The 16,638-nt window shown below is 39.0% G+C and overlaps 1 protein-coding gene across 1 annotated transcript in view; it reads right to left on the reverse strand.

Moving 5' to 3' along the window:
• rasgef1ba (RasGEF domain family, member 1Ba) overlaps positions 1 to 16,638 on the reverse strand; it is a 54,114-nt gene that overhangs the window by 22,811 nt on the left and 14,665 nt on the right. The window contains exons 5-8 of the mRNA XM_059336240.1: positions 9,803 to 10,018; positions 6,254 to 6,328; positions 1,865 to 1,960; positions 898 to 1,000 (exon numbers count right to left, since the gene is read on the reverse strand). Of these exons, the coding sequence (XP_059192223.1) occupies positions 898 to 1,000; positions 1,865 to 1,960; positions 6,254 to 6,328; positions 9,803 to 10,018 (490 nt within the window). The remainder of the gene's footprint in view (positions 1 to 897; positions 1,001 to 1,864; positions 1,961 to 6,253; positions 6,329 to 9,802; positions 10,019 to 16,638) is intronic.

Raw genomic sequence — 16,638 nt, forward strand, 5'->3', positions numbered from 1 at the left:
GAAGAAGAAGAAGAAGAAGAAGAAGAAGAAGAAGAAGAAGAAGGTTCTCTGTGCAGGAACTTAAAAGAGTTCAAATGAGACGGAGAACGTTGGAAAAAAGCAGCACAGATCGATGCAAATCATTTACAGCAGGGGTCTCAAACTGGCGGCCCGCGGGCCAATTGTGGCCCTCGTGATGATATTTTGTGGCCCCCACCTTGATATGAAAGTTTAATGTGAGTTTTATATGAATGGCACTTTACCGTGTTGTGTGTGGAAGGTCCCTTTAATTACTGTTTTTGGTCATTTAGTGTCTTTTTTTTGGTCATTTTGTGTCTTTTTTTAAGCAATTTCGTTTTTTTCTGTCATTTTGTGGCTTTTTTTGGGTCATTTTGTGTCTTTTTGTTCATTTTGTGTCTTTTTTTAAGTAATTTAGCTTTTCTCTGTCATTTTGTGTCTTTTTGGGTCATTTAGTGTCTTTTTTTTTTTTTAAAGTGTCCTTTTTTTGGTAATTTTGTGTCTTTTTTTAGTAATTTTGTGTCTTTTTTTGGTCATTTTGCTACTGCCTCCAGCGGCCCCCGGGAAATTTGAGTTTGAGACCCCTGATTTACAGTGAGTACAAGAGAGGCGGCAACCTCCGGGCCTGAGCAGGGAGGACGGCTGCAGAAGCATTTTAGTCCATTCATTTCAATGCAAAATGAGAAAACTTGTCACTTGATTTATTACCTCAGAAATGTTTTTTATGACAACACTATGGTCTCAATCACTAGTAAAAAAAATCTTCTTCAAGACAATCTGATGTTAATAGTGTAAATAATGACCCCATTTAGAAGAAAAACAACAACGGGTGACGTCTCGTTGACTACATCTATTTTTCATATACAGTCTACGGTACGAGACAAGAGAGGAGGAACTCACATATGATGGCCATGAGGGAGTTAAAGTTGCCGATGTTGAAACACTCGCGCGCCACGTCGATGAAGAACTCGATGACTCGAGCTCGGTGCTTCTTCTTCACAGGCTGTTAACGGACATGGAGAGAAAATTAGAAAAGTACATCAACCCTCATGTAAATGTGTTGGTGGGAAATCAGGTTGTTGACTTTTTAAAAGGTGTTTTAAACAATTAAAGTACTGATGTTTGCATCAACGTCACGGGACATTTGAGCTTGTTTGCTTTGTGTCGGGATATTTTGGGACAGAATTGTTACTTTTATTGCCCTTTTAATGCAGAAACAAGTCATTTATACACCAATTTATTTAGCAATTAGCTAAAAGCAAAACACTTGGATTGGTTCCATTTTCTCTAATGCAAACATTTACAGCTTTTTGGCTTTTCAGACCAAACAAGCAAATTAAAGCATAATTTATGCAATTGTTAAATAAGGTGGTGATGTTTAAGATAAGAAAAGATAAGAAATTACTTTATTTATCCCGAAGCGGGAAAATTTAGTCGGTCAGAAGACAGAATAAGAATATAAAACTCAGACATATACATACATTTATGCTATTTGGCACTTATTATTAATATATTATTTTTTGTGTTTGTTTGTTTCCAGAAAGTACTTTGCATTTTTACAGATATTGCACATTTTTATCATTTATTTATTTCGTATATTTAGTTTATTTGTGTCCAGTCTTGATAAAATGACACCAGAAAATGACATAAATTAATCATTCAAGTCATTTTATTAAGCGAGAACTGCAGAACAGTCATCAGAATTTGCTAATTTACGTCTTTTAATCTGTCACCTTGAGCTCTGGGAACATGTGATGACCATTTTTCCACTATTTTAATCAGTAATTGCAGCCAAATCGTCTTTTTTTCCCCCTCCTCCTCATGCATAACAACACAAAGGGTTGTTGGCCTCGTGTCCATTACTCACCATGCATATTTCTGTGGCCACCAGATAACTGAGTCTGTTGAACCATTCCACATAAGCTTCCAGGTTGCTGGCCTTCTTGTGATCACTGAAGCAGCTCTGCAACAACAAAAACACACTTTACATTAGCATTACACTACATTATGAAGAAAAAAATAGTGCTGAACTGGAAAAATTAAGCTGATATTGGCCTTTTTTATGAATGCAACTAATCAGAGCGTGAAGAAGTTGGACTGTGTTTATCATTACTGGCTGAGAAAATCACACACATGGTTGGTTTTTATCCCTCATTGGTTGGTTTTTATGTCATTTGTTGGTTTTTATCCCTTATTGGTTGGTTTTTATCTCTCATGGGTTGGTTTTTTATCTCTCATTGGTTGGTTTTTATCCCTCATTGGTTGGTTTTTATCCCTCATTGGTTGGTTTTTATCCCTTATTGGTTGGTTTTTATCTCTCATTGGTTGGTTTTTATCTCTCATTGGTTAGATTTTATCTCATTGGTTGGTTTTTATCTCTCATTGGTTGGCTTTTATTTCTCATTGGTTGGTTTTTATCTCTCATTGGTTGGTTTTTATATCTCATTGGTTGGTTTTTATATCTCATTGGTTGGTTTTTATCTGTCATTGGTTGGTTTGTATCCCTTATTGGTTGGTTTTTATCCCTCATTGGTTGGTTTTTATCCCTCATTGGTTGTTTTTTTTATCTGTCATTGGTTGGTTTTTATCCCTTATTGGTTGGTTTTTATCCCTTATTGGTTAGTTTTTATCTCATTGGTTGGTTTTTATCTCTCATTGGTTGGTTTTTATCTCTCATTGGTTGGTTTTTATCTCTCATTGGTTGGTTTTTATCCCTTATTGGTTGGTTGTTGTCTCTCATCGGTTGGTTTTTATCTCTCATTGGTTGGTTTTTATCCCTTATTGGTTGGTTGTTGTCTCTCATCGGTTGGTTTTTATCTCTCATTGGTTGGTTTTTATCCCTTATTGGTTGGTTGTTGTCTCTCATCGGTTGGTTTTTATCTCTCATTGGTTGGTTTTTATCCCTTATTGGTTGGTTTTTATCTCTCATTGGTTGGTTTTTATCTCTCATTGGTTGGTTTTTATCTCTCATTGGTTGGTTTTTGTCTCTCATTGGTTGGTTTTTATCTCTCATTGGTTGGTTTTTTATCCCTTATTGGTTGGTTTTTATCTCTCATTGGTTAGATTTTATCTCATTGGTTGGTTTTTATCTCTCATTGGTTGGCTTTTATCCCTTATTGGTTGGTTTTTGTCTCTCATTGGTTGGTTTTTATCTCTCATTGGTTGGTTTTTATCCCTTATTGGTTGGTTTTTATCTCTCATTGGTTGGTTTTTGTCTCTCATTGGTTGGTTTTTATCTCTCATTGGTTGGTTTTTGTCTCTCATTGGTTGGTTTTTATCTCTCATTGGTTGGTTTTTATCTCTCATTGGTTGGTTTTTATCCCTCATTGGTTGGTTTTTATCTCTCATTGGTTGGTTTTTATCTCTCATTGGTTGGTTTTTGTCTCTCATTGGTTGGTTTTTATCTCTCATTGGTTGGTTTTTATCTCTCATTGGTTGGTTTTTGTCTCTCATTGGTTGGTTTTTATCTCTCATTGGTTGGTTTTTATCTCTCATTGGTTGGTTTTTATCTCATTGGTTGGTTTTTATCTCTCATTGGTTGGTTTTTATCTCTCATTGGTTGGTTTTTATCTCTCATTGGTTGTTTTTTTTATCTCTCATTGGTTGGTTTTTATCTCATTGGTTGGTTTTTATCTCTCATTGGTTGGTTTTTATCTCTCATTGGTTGGTTTTTATCTCTCATTGGTTGGTTTTTATCTCTCATTGGTTGTTTTTTTTATCTCTCATTGGTTGGTTTTTATCTCATTGGTTGGTTTTTATCTCTCATTGGTTGGTTTTTATCTCTCATTGGTTGGTTTTTATCCCTTATTGGTTAGTTTTTATCTCTCATTGGTTGGTTTTTATCCCTTATTGGTTGGTTTTTATCCCTCAGTGGTTGGTTTTTATCTCTCATTGGTTGGTTTTTATCTCTCATTGGTTGGTTTTTATCCCTTATTGGTTGGTTTCTATCCCTTATTGGTTGGGTTTTATCTCTCATTGGTTGGTTTTTATCCCTCATTGGTTGGTTTTTATCCCTTATTGGTTGGTTTTTATCCCTCAGTGGTTGGTTTTTATCTCTCACTGGTTAATTTTTATCTCTCATTGGTTAGTTTTTCTTTCTCATTGGTTGGTTTTTATCCCTTATTGGTTGGTTTTTATCTCTCATTGGTTGGTTTTTATCTCTCATTGGTTGGTTTTTGTCTCTCATTGGTTGGTTTGTATCTCTCATTGGTTAGTTTTTATCCCTTATTGGTTGGTTTTTATCTCTCATTGGTTGGTTTTTTATCCCTTATTGGTTGGTTTTTATCTCATTGGTTGGTTTTTATCTCTCATTGGTCAGTTTTAAGGTCAGAAAGCTTTTAGCTACGCCTCTTTACCATGGAACAATCTGCAAAAGGACTTGAAACTGTCTGAATTGATCACAATCGGTGAATTTAAATCGATTCTAAAGGACAAAGAAATCTCTTCCCTTGGTCAGTTTGATGCTCCTTTGAGGCTCCTTCACTGTTGCTGAATTTGTATTTAATTGTTCATCATAACTGTGTTAAAATGTTGCAAAAAATAGTGCTGAAGTGGAAAAATTAAGCTGATATTGGCCTTTTTTTCACTCCCTCTCTACAGTTAATGCATCACTGGGCATGAAAAATAAACTGGTGGCTAAGTGGAGCCAATCACGCTCAACTTCACTCTGTGAGCTCCACAAGCACAATAACAGACAATAGTTAGTGATTCACTTCATGCAGGCTGCAGCTTTGTGTCCACTCCTCTTGATCTAATTCCTCACATTCCTCTGGCCTGACGCCACTCTGCCCCGTGTGGCGTTCCCGCCACTGGACACATTTTAACATGCACACACACACACACACGAAAGAAAAAAACTAAAAAAACACACAGAATTACCAATAAAAAGACACAAAATTATTTTTTTAAAAAGACACAAAATGCATAGAAAAAATACACAAGATTACTAAAAAAAGACACAAAATGACAAAAAAAAAAGACACAAAATGACAGAAAAACACACACACACACACACACACACATGTGAACACACACACGTGAACACACACACACACAGAGCTGCCCTGTCTGTTTGGAGTGTCTCTGTGGAAGAGGAGGCAGCGAGCCCTGAGGCACAAAGGCAGCCGTAACCCCCCGTCACCTCGCTCCCAAAAAAAAAGAGTCTGTTGCCTAGCAACCGAACGCCAGACAAGAGGGCCCACCGCCACACACACACACACACATTCAGGAACTCACACACCCCTTCCCAAAACAAACCCTTGGCAGCAGCAGTTGCTAGGAGATGTGATGCATGTATGCCAGTCTCACCCAGACACACACACACACACACACACACACACACACACACACTCAGACACACACACACACACCTCACCAACCACATCTCCCCAGACACCGGGCTGATCTGAGGAGATGTCTGTGAGGTGTGTGTGTCACTGCGTGTGTTTATCTAAGTTTGTGTGTTTATCTATGTGTGTGTATATGTCTGTCTGTCTGTCTGTGTTTGTGTATTTGTGTGTGTCTGAGTGTGTATGTGTGGCTCTAAGTGTGGGTGTTTGTCCGTGTGTGTGTGTGTGTGTGTGTGTGTGGGGGGGGGGGGGGGGGGGGGTCTAAGTGTGTAAGTGTGTGTGTGTGTGTGTGTGTGTGTGGGTCTAAGTGTGCCTGAGCATGTGTGCTTGTGTATGTGCTTGTGTGTGTTTTTGTATTTGTGTGTGTCTGTCTGTCTCTAAGTGTATGTGTTTGTTTACATGTGTGTGTGGCTCTGAGTGTGTGCGTACATGTGTGTGTGTGTGTCCCTAAGTGTGTCTGAGCATCTGTGTTTGTGTGTGTGTGTGTATATGTCTGTCTGTCTGTGTATTTGTGTTTGAGTGTGTGTGTGTGTTTGTGTGGGGGGGTCTAAGTGTGTGTTTGTCTGTGTGTGTGTGTGTGTGTGTGTGTGTGTGTGTGTGTGTGTGTGTGTGTGTGTGTGAATGGGGGAGTCTAAGTGTGTCTGAGCATGTGTGTTGTGTATGTGTTTGTTTACATGTGTGTGTGGCTCTAAGTGTATGTGTGTGTGTGTGTGTCTGATCTGTGTTCCAGTCTAGAGATCTCCTGCCCTCCCTGTGACCTGAACCGTCTGTGTGTTGGGTAAACTCAGACAGACAGACACACACACACACACACACACACAGACATTATAGATATTTCATAACTGTGAGTGTGTGACGTGTTTGTCTCTTATCTGGAGGTTTATTCTTAGAACGGCTGCAGACGTTACCTTATCGTTGTCCAGAGGGTCTTTCTGCACGAAGGCCTGCACGAATTCTTCAGGTCCGATGTAACTCAGTCTCTCCTGAGGAGGAAGGAAACGGGAAAATTAACTCTCTGCAGCCAGCTGAGCTCCAGTCACAGTCTGCATCATCTTTAAAACCAGCTCTTAATAAAACAAGGAGGGACGAGTCACAGTGGCTTTAGATCAGGGGTCTCAAACTCAGATTAGCTAGGGGCCGCTGGAGGCAGTATCAAAATGACCAAAAAAAGACAGAAAATGACCAAAAAAAGACACAAAATGATAGAAAAAGACACAAAATGACCAAAAAAGACACAAAATGACCAAAAGAAAGACACAAAATGACCAAAAAAGACACAAAAATACAAAAAAAAGACAGAAAATGACCGAAAAAAGACACAAAATGACCAAAAAAAGAAACAAAATGACTGAAAAAAACTAAATTACTTAAAAAAAAGACACAAAATGACCAAAAAAAGAAACAAAATTACTGAAAAAAAATAAATTACTTAAAAAAAGACACAAAATGACCAAAAAAAGACACAAAATTAATTTAAAAAAAGACACAATTATTTTTAAAAAAGACACAAAATTATTTTAAAAAGACACAAAATTACCAAAAAAGACACAAAATTACAAAAAAAAAAAAAGAGACACAGAATGACCAAAAAAAGACACAAAATTACCAACAAAAAAAGACAAAATGACCCAAAAAAAACAAATTAAAGGGACCTTCCACACACAACAGGGTAAAGTGCCATTTATATAAAACTCACATTAAACTTTCATATCAAGGTGGGGGCCACAAAATATTGTCACGAGGGCCACAATTGGCCCGCGGGCCGCAAGTTTGAGACCCATGCTTTAGATAGACGTTAGATAGACTCTATGGCTCTTCTAATTTCTACTATTGTTACACCACATTTCAGCATTTATTATCATTTATTTATTATCATTCGTGGCCTTTTAGCAAGTTACATTTCCTTTCTTTAATCAGTGCAAGAAATAATTGAGGCTTTATGGATCTTTTCTATGATATAACCCTACAATTGAAGGGTGCATTTTCATTAAAATGTTGCAAAAAGTTCAGAAGTTTCTGCAAAATAAAATGTGAATCAGGACAAACTAACTTATTACAAATACAGTCATGGAAAAAATTGCAGATGTTTTTAAATCAGCTATAATACAGTTGAGTTGACTTGATGTTTTGGGGCTTTCTGGTGGGAAATTAATACTTTGACTTCATTAAAATAAGCAGAAGAAAACTGAAAAATGTCAGCCTTTATACCGGCTTCTTCAGCTCAAATAACCACAAAAATGTCATATTTTTTCCAAACCTTCTCCTCAAAAGTCTTCTAATGCACCAACTAGAATATTAAAAGACGCAGATGGAAGTTTGTCTTTTGTGATAATAATAATAATCTTTAATCAGTACAAGAAATAATTGAGTCTTTATGGATCTTTTCTATGATATAACCCTACAATTGAAGGGTGCATTTTCATTAAAATGTTGCAAAATTTAAGTAAATTTCATAAGTTTCTGCAAAATAAAACGTGAATCGGCACAAACCACCTTGTTACAAATACATTCAAGAGGATTAATCAAGCATTAATCTGATATATTGTGAGATTTAATGACTTCTTCTGATCCATGCAGTGTTTTTACATTAGAGGAAGCAGAAGAAAACTTCAATATCAAGGTGTTTTTGAAAAATGTCAGCCTTTATACCGGCTTCTTCAACTCAAATAACCACAAAAATGTCATATTTTTTCCAAAACTTCTCCTCAAAAGTCTTCTAATGCACCGACTAGAATATTAGAAGACGCAGATGGAAGTTTTTCTTTTGTATCTTGGAAGAATCCTCTGATCAACATCTGGTTTTCCAGACTGATTTATTCTGTGTAATGAATACAGACGCCGCTGTTTAAAATCAATGCCGTGGCATTCAGTTCACCTCCACCACCAAAACTGATTTCTAATCCATCATACGTGTCAGCTCTCCTCGCCAGCATCGATCTGCTCTTATTGTCTTTGGCTCTAGTTATCGGCAGGACTTCTGCCTTTGGAAGAAAACATTTACATCTTTATTTGGTTTGAGGTGTCGCTGCAAATGATTGATAAGATGTGGTGATTTAAACTGATTTTTTTAAAAAGAGGGAGATGTAAAGTAGTCTTTCGGATCAGGTCTGACCAGTAAAACAGAGGATTAATGTTCCGTTAGTTAGATTATTTACATTGCAGCACATAGAGAGTCTGTCGGCTAATGGTGCGTTCAAGGTCTACACGAATGTCAGAATTTTCGATGTTGTTTCGAGCTCCAAGTTCTGACTTTGAGTGTAAATTAAACACACCATAAGGCGTTACGATAAGAATGTGTTAGGCCCGCCTTGAAAATAAAAGCAAACACATGTAGCTTTCAAAATAAGAGCACATGGATGTGTTAACAGAATCCACCACATAATTTACAAGAAGACTGTCAAAATAAGAGCCTTAAATAAAACATAGAATAACCCTTATTCTCCTTTACCATACTTCTCTAAAATGTGCCCCAAACTTATCTTTTAAAAAATAAAATAAATAAGAGCAAAAGGATGTGTTAGCAGAATCCACCACAGAATTTAGATAAGATAAGAGATAAGATAAGATAAAACTTTATTGATCCCTTGGGATAGCTCCCTCAGGGAAATTGAGTTTCCAGCAGCAAACAGGTTAAAAAGCACACGTAAAAGAAAAAGAACAATTTATATACAATAAATAAATAAATATGAGGTAAATGGGTTTTTAAATAGTCCTTATGTATTTCTTATTGTATTTGTTATTTGTTATTTGTTACTGTCCTCTGTCTACAAGAAGACTGTCAAAATAAGACGCCTTCAATAAAACATAGAATAACCCTTATTCTCCTTTACAATAATTCATTAAAATATGCAATGATTCAGATGGAATAGTGGCATTAGAATGTGTGAGAGGCACCAAATTTAGGCTTTTAGGGCAAAAATGTTTCTTTGTGTGTCATGAAAAAAAAGTCAAAATGAGAAAAAAAAAGTCAATATCAGAAAAAAAGCCCAAGTCATGAAAAAAAAGTCAAAACGAGAAAAAAATTCAAAATCAGAAAAAATGCCCATGTCATGAAAAAAAGTCAAAATCAGAAAAAAAAAAGTCAAAATCAGAAAAAAAAAAGCCCAAGTCACGAAAAAAAAGTCAAAACGAGAAAAAAAAAAGTCAAAATCTGAAAAAAAGCCCAAGTCATCAAAAAAAATCAAAATCAGAAAAAAAATGTCGGGTCCTTCATTGAGTCAGCCTCAAGTCAGTAAATTTGTTTGGCTGCACTGGGAATTTCATGTTCAAACTTCTTTTTATTTATGTAAATATGTTGGTTGTTGTTAACACTACAGTTCATTTAAAAATGTTTAAATAAAAGATATTTGGGTTAAGGCATGGAATGGAAAAATAACTTTCCACTAGAGGTTTCTGCAGACCACTGGGAGCTGCAGTGGATTCTATAAACATATTAAAAGGCGTTTATCTTTCCTCACCAGTTCTATGTGTGTGAGCTGCTGGGCGACAGTGAAGGGGTCGTTGCAGATGGACAGCATGTCTCTCTGGATGGACGCCTGAGGTTTCGCCTTCAGAGCCGTCAGCCGCTCGGTCGCCGTGGCGTTGATCTTGACCAGCGCCTCCTCGTACTGGCTGAGCACCGTCAGCCTCCTGATCAGACCCTGACTCATCTGGCTGACCGCCTTCCTGTAAACCTGGTGGCAAGAAAGAAAGACGGGTTAGTCAGAAATCAACGTTTAGGAGCTTCTAAAGATTTATTTTCTTCACTTGGGACTCATTTGCTGGGAGACGCAACTGTGCCCGCCGTCGCTAACTGTGCACAACGTCAGCAGCTGATCATAAACAAACCAGCATGGGTAATTATGCATCTCAACTGATCATAAACATAGTGATGGTGGATTAACCAGCATCGCTAACTGTGCACAGAGTGTCTGGAGCTTGTTGTAAACAAACAGAGATCGCTAAGTGAACACCTCCTGCAGCAGAGAAAGAGTCTCCAAAAGTCTCCAATAACACCAGAAAAAGTCGCTGGATTAAAAATTTTTAATCTTTTAAAGTTTAAAAAACGAAACCAGCCATGATAAAAAAAAAAAAACCCTGATAAAACCTGATAAAAAACATTGGGAAAAGGTCATTTTCATAAGCTTTTATAATGACTATTTAGCGGTGATAATAAAGCCTTTTTGGAGTCTGGAACTTTTTGTTTTAGTAGCACGGCGGCTCGTTAAAAAGAGTAAGAAAGAGTCTCTAAAAGTCTCCACCAGAAAAAGTCGCTGGATTAAAAATTAAAATCTTTTAAAGCTTGAAACGAAACCAGCCATGATATAAAAAAAAGCTGATAAAACCTGATAAAAAACATTGGGAAAAGGTCATTTTTATAAGCTTTTATAATGATTATTTAGCGGTGATAATAAAGACTTTTGGAGTCTGGAACTTTTTGTTCTAGTACCACGGCGGCTCGTTAAAAAAAGAGTGAGAACGAGTCTCCAAAAGTCTCCAATAACACCAGAAAAAGTCGCTGAATTAAAATTTAAATCTTTTACAGTTTAAAAAATGAAACCCTGATAAAACCTGATAAAAAACATTGGGAAAAGGTAAGTTTCATAAGCTTTTATAATGACTATTTAGCGGTGATAATAAAGCCTTTTGGAGTCTGGAACTTTTTGTTTTAGTACCACGGCGGCTCGTTAAGAAGAGTAAGAACGAGTCTACAAAAGTCTCCAATAACACCAGAAAAAGTCGCTGGATTTGTCTCCAGTCGCTTTTTGGAAAAATAGTCGCTAAGGGGGTTCGAAAAGTTGCTAAATATAGCAAAAAAGTCGCTAAGTTCAATCAAAGTCCAACCAGCAACCAGGCTTTTTTCAGGGGAGAAAAAAAGACCCTGCTCTTCTACAGGGACTAAAAAAGTCCTGACAAAAGCTTGCTCATGGACGGCTAATATTCAAATTAGGGGCGTTTCGGCGAATGAGACCCTCCTCATTCTGGGTATTGAACTGTAATGGAAACACCCGAAACATCCCACCCAACAAGTCCTCTCCTTGGGTCGTTGAGGAACCCTAAATAACCCCCAACTCTTCACCACAATCTAAGGCCTTGTTTGCCTTATCTCTGGCTCTGTACATGCCATGGAAACCCTGCAAAGGTTACATCACTTTTCCATTAGGCATGGTGACTGGGAGCTGGAGGAAAACGACACCAGAGATAACAAGAACAAGACAGCGGAGTGAGATATATATCTGACCACAGCCTCCAGTAGCATGCATGCAGCCACTTTGTTTTGCTCAGCAGTCGGCATTTTAGGTTATTCCCCAGCCGCTCATCTGTGGCCGAGGGTGATAACAACCTCACTGGAATTTACAACACCATGTTGACTGCGTGTCAGCAGAACTAACTGCAAACCGGTGCCAGTTTCTCAGCCCCGAAAACCGCAGAACGACCCTCAAGATTCAACGCCTGCAGTGTTTACTTAATGCTTTTTGGTCATGCACTCGTACGGTTATGCAAAGCTCTTCCTGCTGGCCTCATTAGGAGCCTCTCAGCTCTACAGGGACACTCTTGGCCCCTGCTGGCCGGAGAGGTCGAGAGGCCGATTTGAACCTTCCCCCGGACTCCAAACAAGCCACGATTAGATAAGTGTTCCCTCGCTGACACAGTTTAGTTGCATAAGAGGGTCTAAGTAGGGAAGGAGGACATGTGTGTTTGATTTTGAGCATGTAAAGGAGACTGTGTTTCTGTAAGAACGTGGAAGATCCTGTTCATGGCCTCTTTCCATACCGCCGCTATGAGCTGCCCAGAAACTCTGAGGTGACGAGGCCCCTTTTCTCACGACCACAACCCTCCTCCCTCAACTTTTTTGCCAATTCAGCCTCCAGAATCTGGGTTCTACAAACAAGACTCTAGTTCACCAGGGAGGGAAGAAACACAGCGATTCTGATTAGAAATTGGAAGTAAAAGTTATTTCACTCCACTCCATCTCCACTTTCACCTGCAGGTAACATGCCTGCTCCTGCACATGGGTTTTCCATTATGCAATGAGGGTTTAAAGGGACTTTTTTTGATTTAACCTCCAACAGGTGAGTTAGATAATAAACAAACTGGAGACAAATTAACCCATTTACGCCTAAAACGCCTGGAAAAACTGCCTGGAAAACCTAGGGCGATTTAAAATAAAAATTTTAGTCATTTTGTGTCATTTTGTGTCTTTTTTGGTCCTTTTGTGTCGTTTTTTGGTCCTTTTGTGACTTTTTTGCCAATTCAGCCTCCAGAATCTGGGTTCTACAAACAAGACTTCAGCTCACCAGGGAGGGAAGAAACACAGCGATCCTGATTCCTGATAATGGATGTGGAGGCCCGGTGCCGAGACAGCAATCAAGTGTGAGCCGGGGGAAAATGAGCATCTCTCTGCTGGAAACATCCAGGGTGGGACCCTCTTCTGAAGCCCACTTTGTCAGAGAATAACTGATGGTCCTGTCTGTCGGTGATGTGGCTGTGATCGGTGTGATGGCAACCATTCACATGTCAACCAATCACATGCAGCTCTGAGGACCGGGGTGATTGCAAGAGCACGTCAGAGAGAGGACAAATGAAGTTGCAGGAGTTAAAAAATGAGGATTCAAAATCAGAAGTGGGAGCCGAGATGGACTGGAGATCAGAGAGAAGTATTCTTGTTAAATGATCTCTGCTCCTCAGCCAGGTGAACCAAGGGAATTGATGATCCTGCTAAAGATTGATCGGTTTCAGTATTAGTTCATCTTCCCAATGATTAAAGTGTCAAAAATGAGTAACAAATGGTCTTTTGTTTGACCACCAGTCTGGAATCCAAATAAAACGGAATATAAAATGTCACATTTTGCTTGAAATCTCACTCAGAAAGATGCTGCCTTCTAATTGACCCCATATCAAAGGAATATGTGGCATCAAGAGAAGAAAAATTGCCTTTAGAGAAAAGATAAAGGTCCCTAACAATGCATGTACAGTATGTAATGTGCTCATAATGGAACCTTTTATAATAATAACTCCCAACACCCTGCAGATGATATCACGTGTGCACAGCGTGACTAATAAACGTTTTCTCAAAGCTTTGATGCCTCGGGTTCACAAAGCGCCACGAGCGACTGTAGAGGAAGTAAAAAAGTCAAGAGTTTGTTTATTCATACATCCGTTCTGATGATAACCCGTGATAATAAAACAAGATTCCTGGTGGAGTGTGAGCGCCACGGGGCATTTCTTAGAGTCCGATGACAGCAGCGGCTTCGATCGCGACTAATTTGCCTTCGTGTTTCTCACAGATTCTCCAAAACAAAAACAAAACCAGTAAAAGTCTAACCAGGAGACCAGCAGCAGGTCCAGAGTGCAGAGTTAGCTGCTGATTCTTCAGAGCGGAGACCACAGCGCTCTGGGAAAAGGCCTCAGAGTCCAGAATAGATGTCCCGAACATCTGGTCAGCGTCGTGTCCAGACCACACTGAAAACATTCCAGGACCTTGATCTCCGTAGTAACACTGTCATTATGGATGTGGTTGGATATATAGGGAAGAAAACAAGCGCTGTGATCTGGATCTGACCTCATTTGATGGTGCCGAGTCCTTGCCTTCCCTCAAAATGTGCAGTTTTTTTCATTTTGCACTCTTTTTTTTGCTTTATTATGATAAGTTGGGTTGAACAGATCCCACATTATCCAATTTGGATGCCGGGGACACTCGATAAAAGACAGATTCTTGGACCAACTTGACGGGTTTTTAATCCACATGGTTGCACGCAAAGAGCGCTTTCATGACAGGTGGCTCTGCACCGCACTGGGTTTCAGCATCTGCATTGAAGAACTTTTGAGAAATATGAACTTGAACACTTGTATTTTGTCTTGTTTGGTTCGGCTCACAAGGAAACGAAAACGTTAACGAAAAATCCCTGAAGAATAAAACACAACCTTGCGAAATAAAGATCCATTTCTATCCTGGTGATCCCAACAAAGACTCAACAAAACCAAGGACTTAAATAATAGGACAAAAGCTTGAGCATGATCACTTGTTGCAGGACAGTTTTTAAAGTGCAAATGGTCATTGCACTTGGAATAAAGACTCCAGGGCCGACTCCTACACTGCAAAAAGGTGTTTAGTCTAAAAACAAGATAAAACAGTAAATCTGAGGGAAACGATCTTGACAAGATTTCTTAAATTAAGATTATTAAATATAGAAATAAGCAAGTTGAACACTTAAAATAAGAAATTAACTCTTAAAACAAGATTCCTTACAAACACTTGACTTGAACTTGGCTGGAATGGCTAAAAAATGGACCTGAATTTGTAACAAATAGATACCAGTAAATGCATGATATTGTTGATTCATATGTCTGGAAATGAAGCAGAAGAAGTCCAGCTGAATTGTAAGGAAGCCTCTGAGAATGACTCTTCATGCTTATAAGACTGAAGAGACCTGGAAAACTCGTAGTTTTCTTGCAAATTTCTTACACGCACTTGACTTGAACTTGGGCTGGAATGGCTCCAAAATGGACCTGAACTCATAACAGATAAATACTTGATGTTCGTGCACTCGGTGAGGTGGAAGGTTGTTTTTTCTTGGCAACATTGAGAATGTTTGTGGTTAAAATAATCCTGCAAAGTGCACATTTTACTATCTGTTCATTAGTGCTGCTCGGCTAACCTGCTAAAAACAGCCGAGCCTTCGGTTTGGGTCAGCTGGTGCTCTGCAGGAAGTGACAGCACTCAGCCAAGAAAAACAGGACCTGTAGTGATCCGATGGCACGAAGAAAACAACGCTCTGCCGTGGCGGCATCTACGGAGCGTCCGTCTGCCGCCTCGGGACGGCTGCCAGGGAGCAGCGTGGCCCCGCTAGGCCTCCTCGCTCCCAACGCCAACACTTCTGATGCTCCCTCTGCTTAGAAATGTCAGGCGTGCTGTTGTCTCCGAGATCTGAGACTATATTTATCCGACCCTGGCCCGTCCTCTGTTTGTAGTACGGACAGAAGCTGCAGCAGATGGAGGACTTTGAAGTGGCAACTGGAGCGATTTTTACTGGTGGCGTGTCTCGCTGTTGTCCAACAGTGTTTACACTGATAGGACCATGTCTGCATGGAGGTGTTGCAACTAAGGCTTCAACTAATGAATATTTTCATATTTTTTTGTCTGCATGGAGGTGTTGCAACTAAGGCCGCAACTATTGAATATTTTCATCTTTTTTTGTCTGCATGGAGGTGTTGCAACTAAGGCTTCAGCTATAGAATATTTTCATCTTATTTTGTCTGCATGGAGGTGTTGCAACTAAGGCTTCAACTAATGAATATTTTCATCTTTTTTTGTCTGCATGGAGGTGTTGCAACTAAGGCTGCAACTAATGAATATTTTCATCTTTTTTGTCTGCATGGAGGTGTTGCAACTAAGGCTGCCACTATTGAATATTTTCATCTTATTTTGTCTGCATGGAGGTGTTGCAACTAAGGCCGCAACTATTTAATATTTTCATCTTATTTGTCTGCATGGAGGTGTTGCAACTAAGGCCGCAAATATTGAATATTTTCATCTTTTTTGGTCTGCATGGAGATGTTGCAACTAAGGCCGCAACTATTGTATATTTTCATCTTATATTGTCTGCATGGAGGTGTTGCAACAAGGGCTGCAACTAATGAATATTTTCATCTTTTTCTTTGGATTAATGGCTTCGTAGTTCAAAAAGTCCATTGTTCACTCTCAAAAAACCAAAGATACCCAAGAGGCAAATCGAGAAGAAGTAAACCGATAGATTGTTGAAATTGAAATAAGTCAGGCGTGCTGTTGTCTCCGAGATCTGTGACTATATTTATCCGACCCTGGCCCGTCCTCTGTTTGTAGTACGGACAGAAGCTGCAGCAGATGGAGGACTTTGAAGTGGCAACTGGAGCGATTTCCACTGGTGGCGTGTCTCGCTGTTGTCCAACTGTGCAGGAGTGTGGTCAAGCGTTAGCTGAGTGTGTACAGTGTTTACACTGATAGGACCATGTCTGCATGGAGGTGTTGCTGCTAGGGCTGCAACTAATGAATATTTTCATCTTTTTTTCTTTTTTGATGAATGGCTTCGTAGTTCAAAAAGTCCATTGTTCCACTCTCAAAAAACCAAAGATGCCCAAGAGGCAAATTGAGAAGATGGAACCAGAGGATTATTGGTGTTTTTAGCTTGATAGCTGTTTTTTTGCTAGTTGTAAATTGAATCTAAAAAGGTCGGAGAACAGCAGCACAGAAGCTGGAGAAGTTATGCAATTAAACAAACTAAAATTAGACTCTTTTACAAAATGAAAGTAAAAGTTATTTCACAATCTCCACTTT

Source organism: Centropristis striata, chromosome 7 (genome assembly GCF_030273125.1).
Source record: "Centropristis striata isolate RG_2023a ecotype Rhode Island chromosome 7, C.striata_1.0, whole genome shotgun sequence".
Lineage (NCBI taxonomy): Eukaryota > Metazoa > Chordata > Actinopteri > Perciformes > Serranidae > Centropristis > Centropristis striata.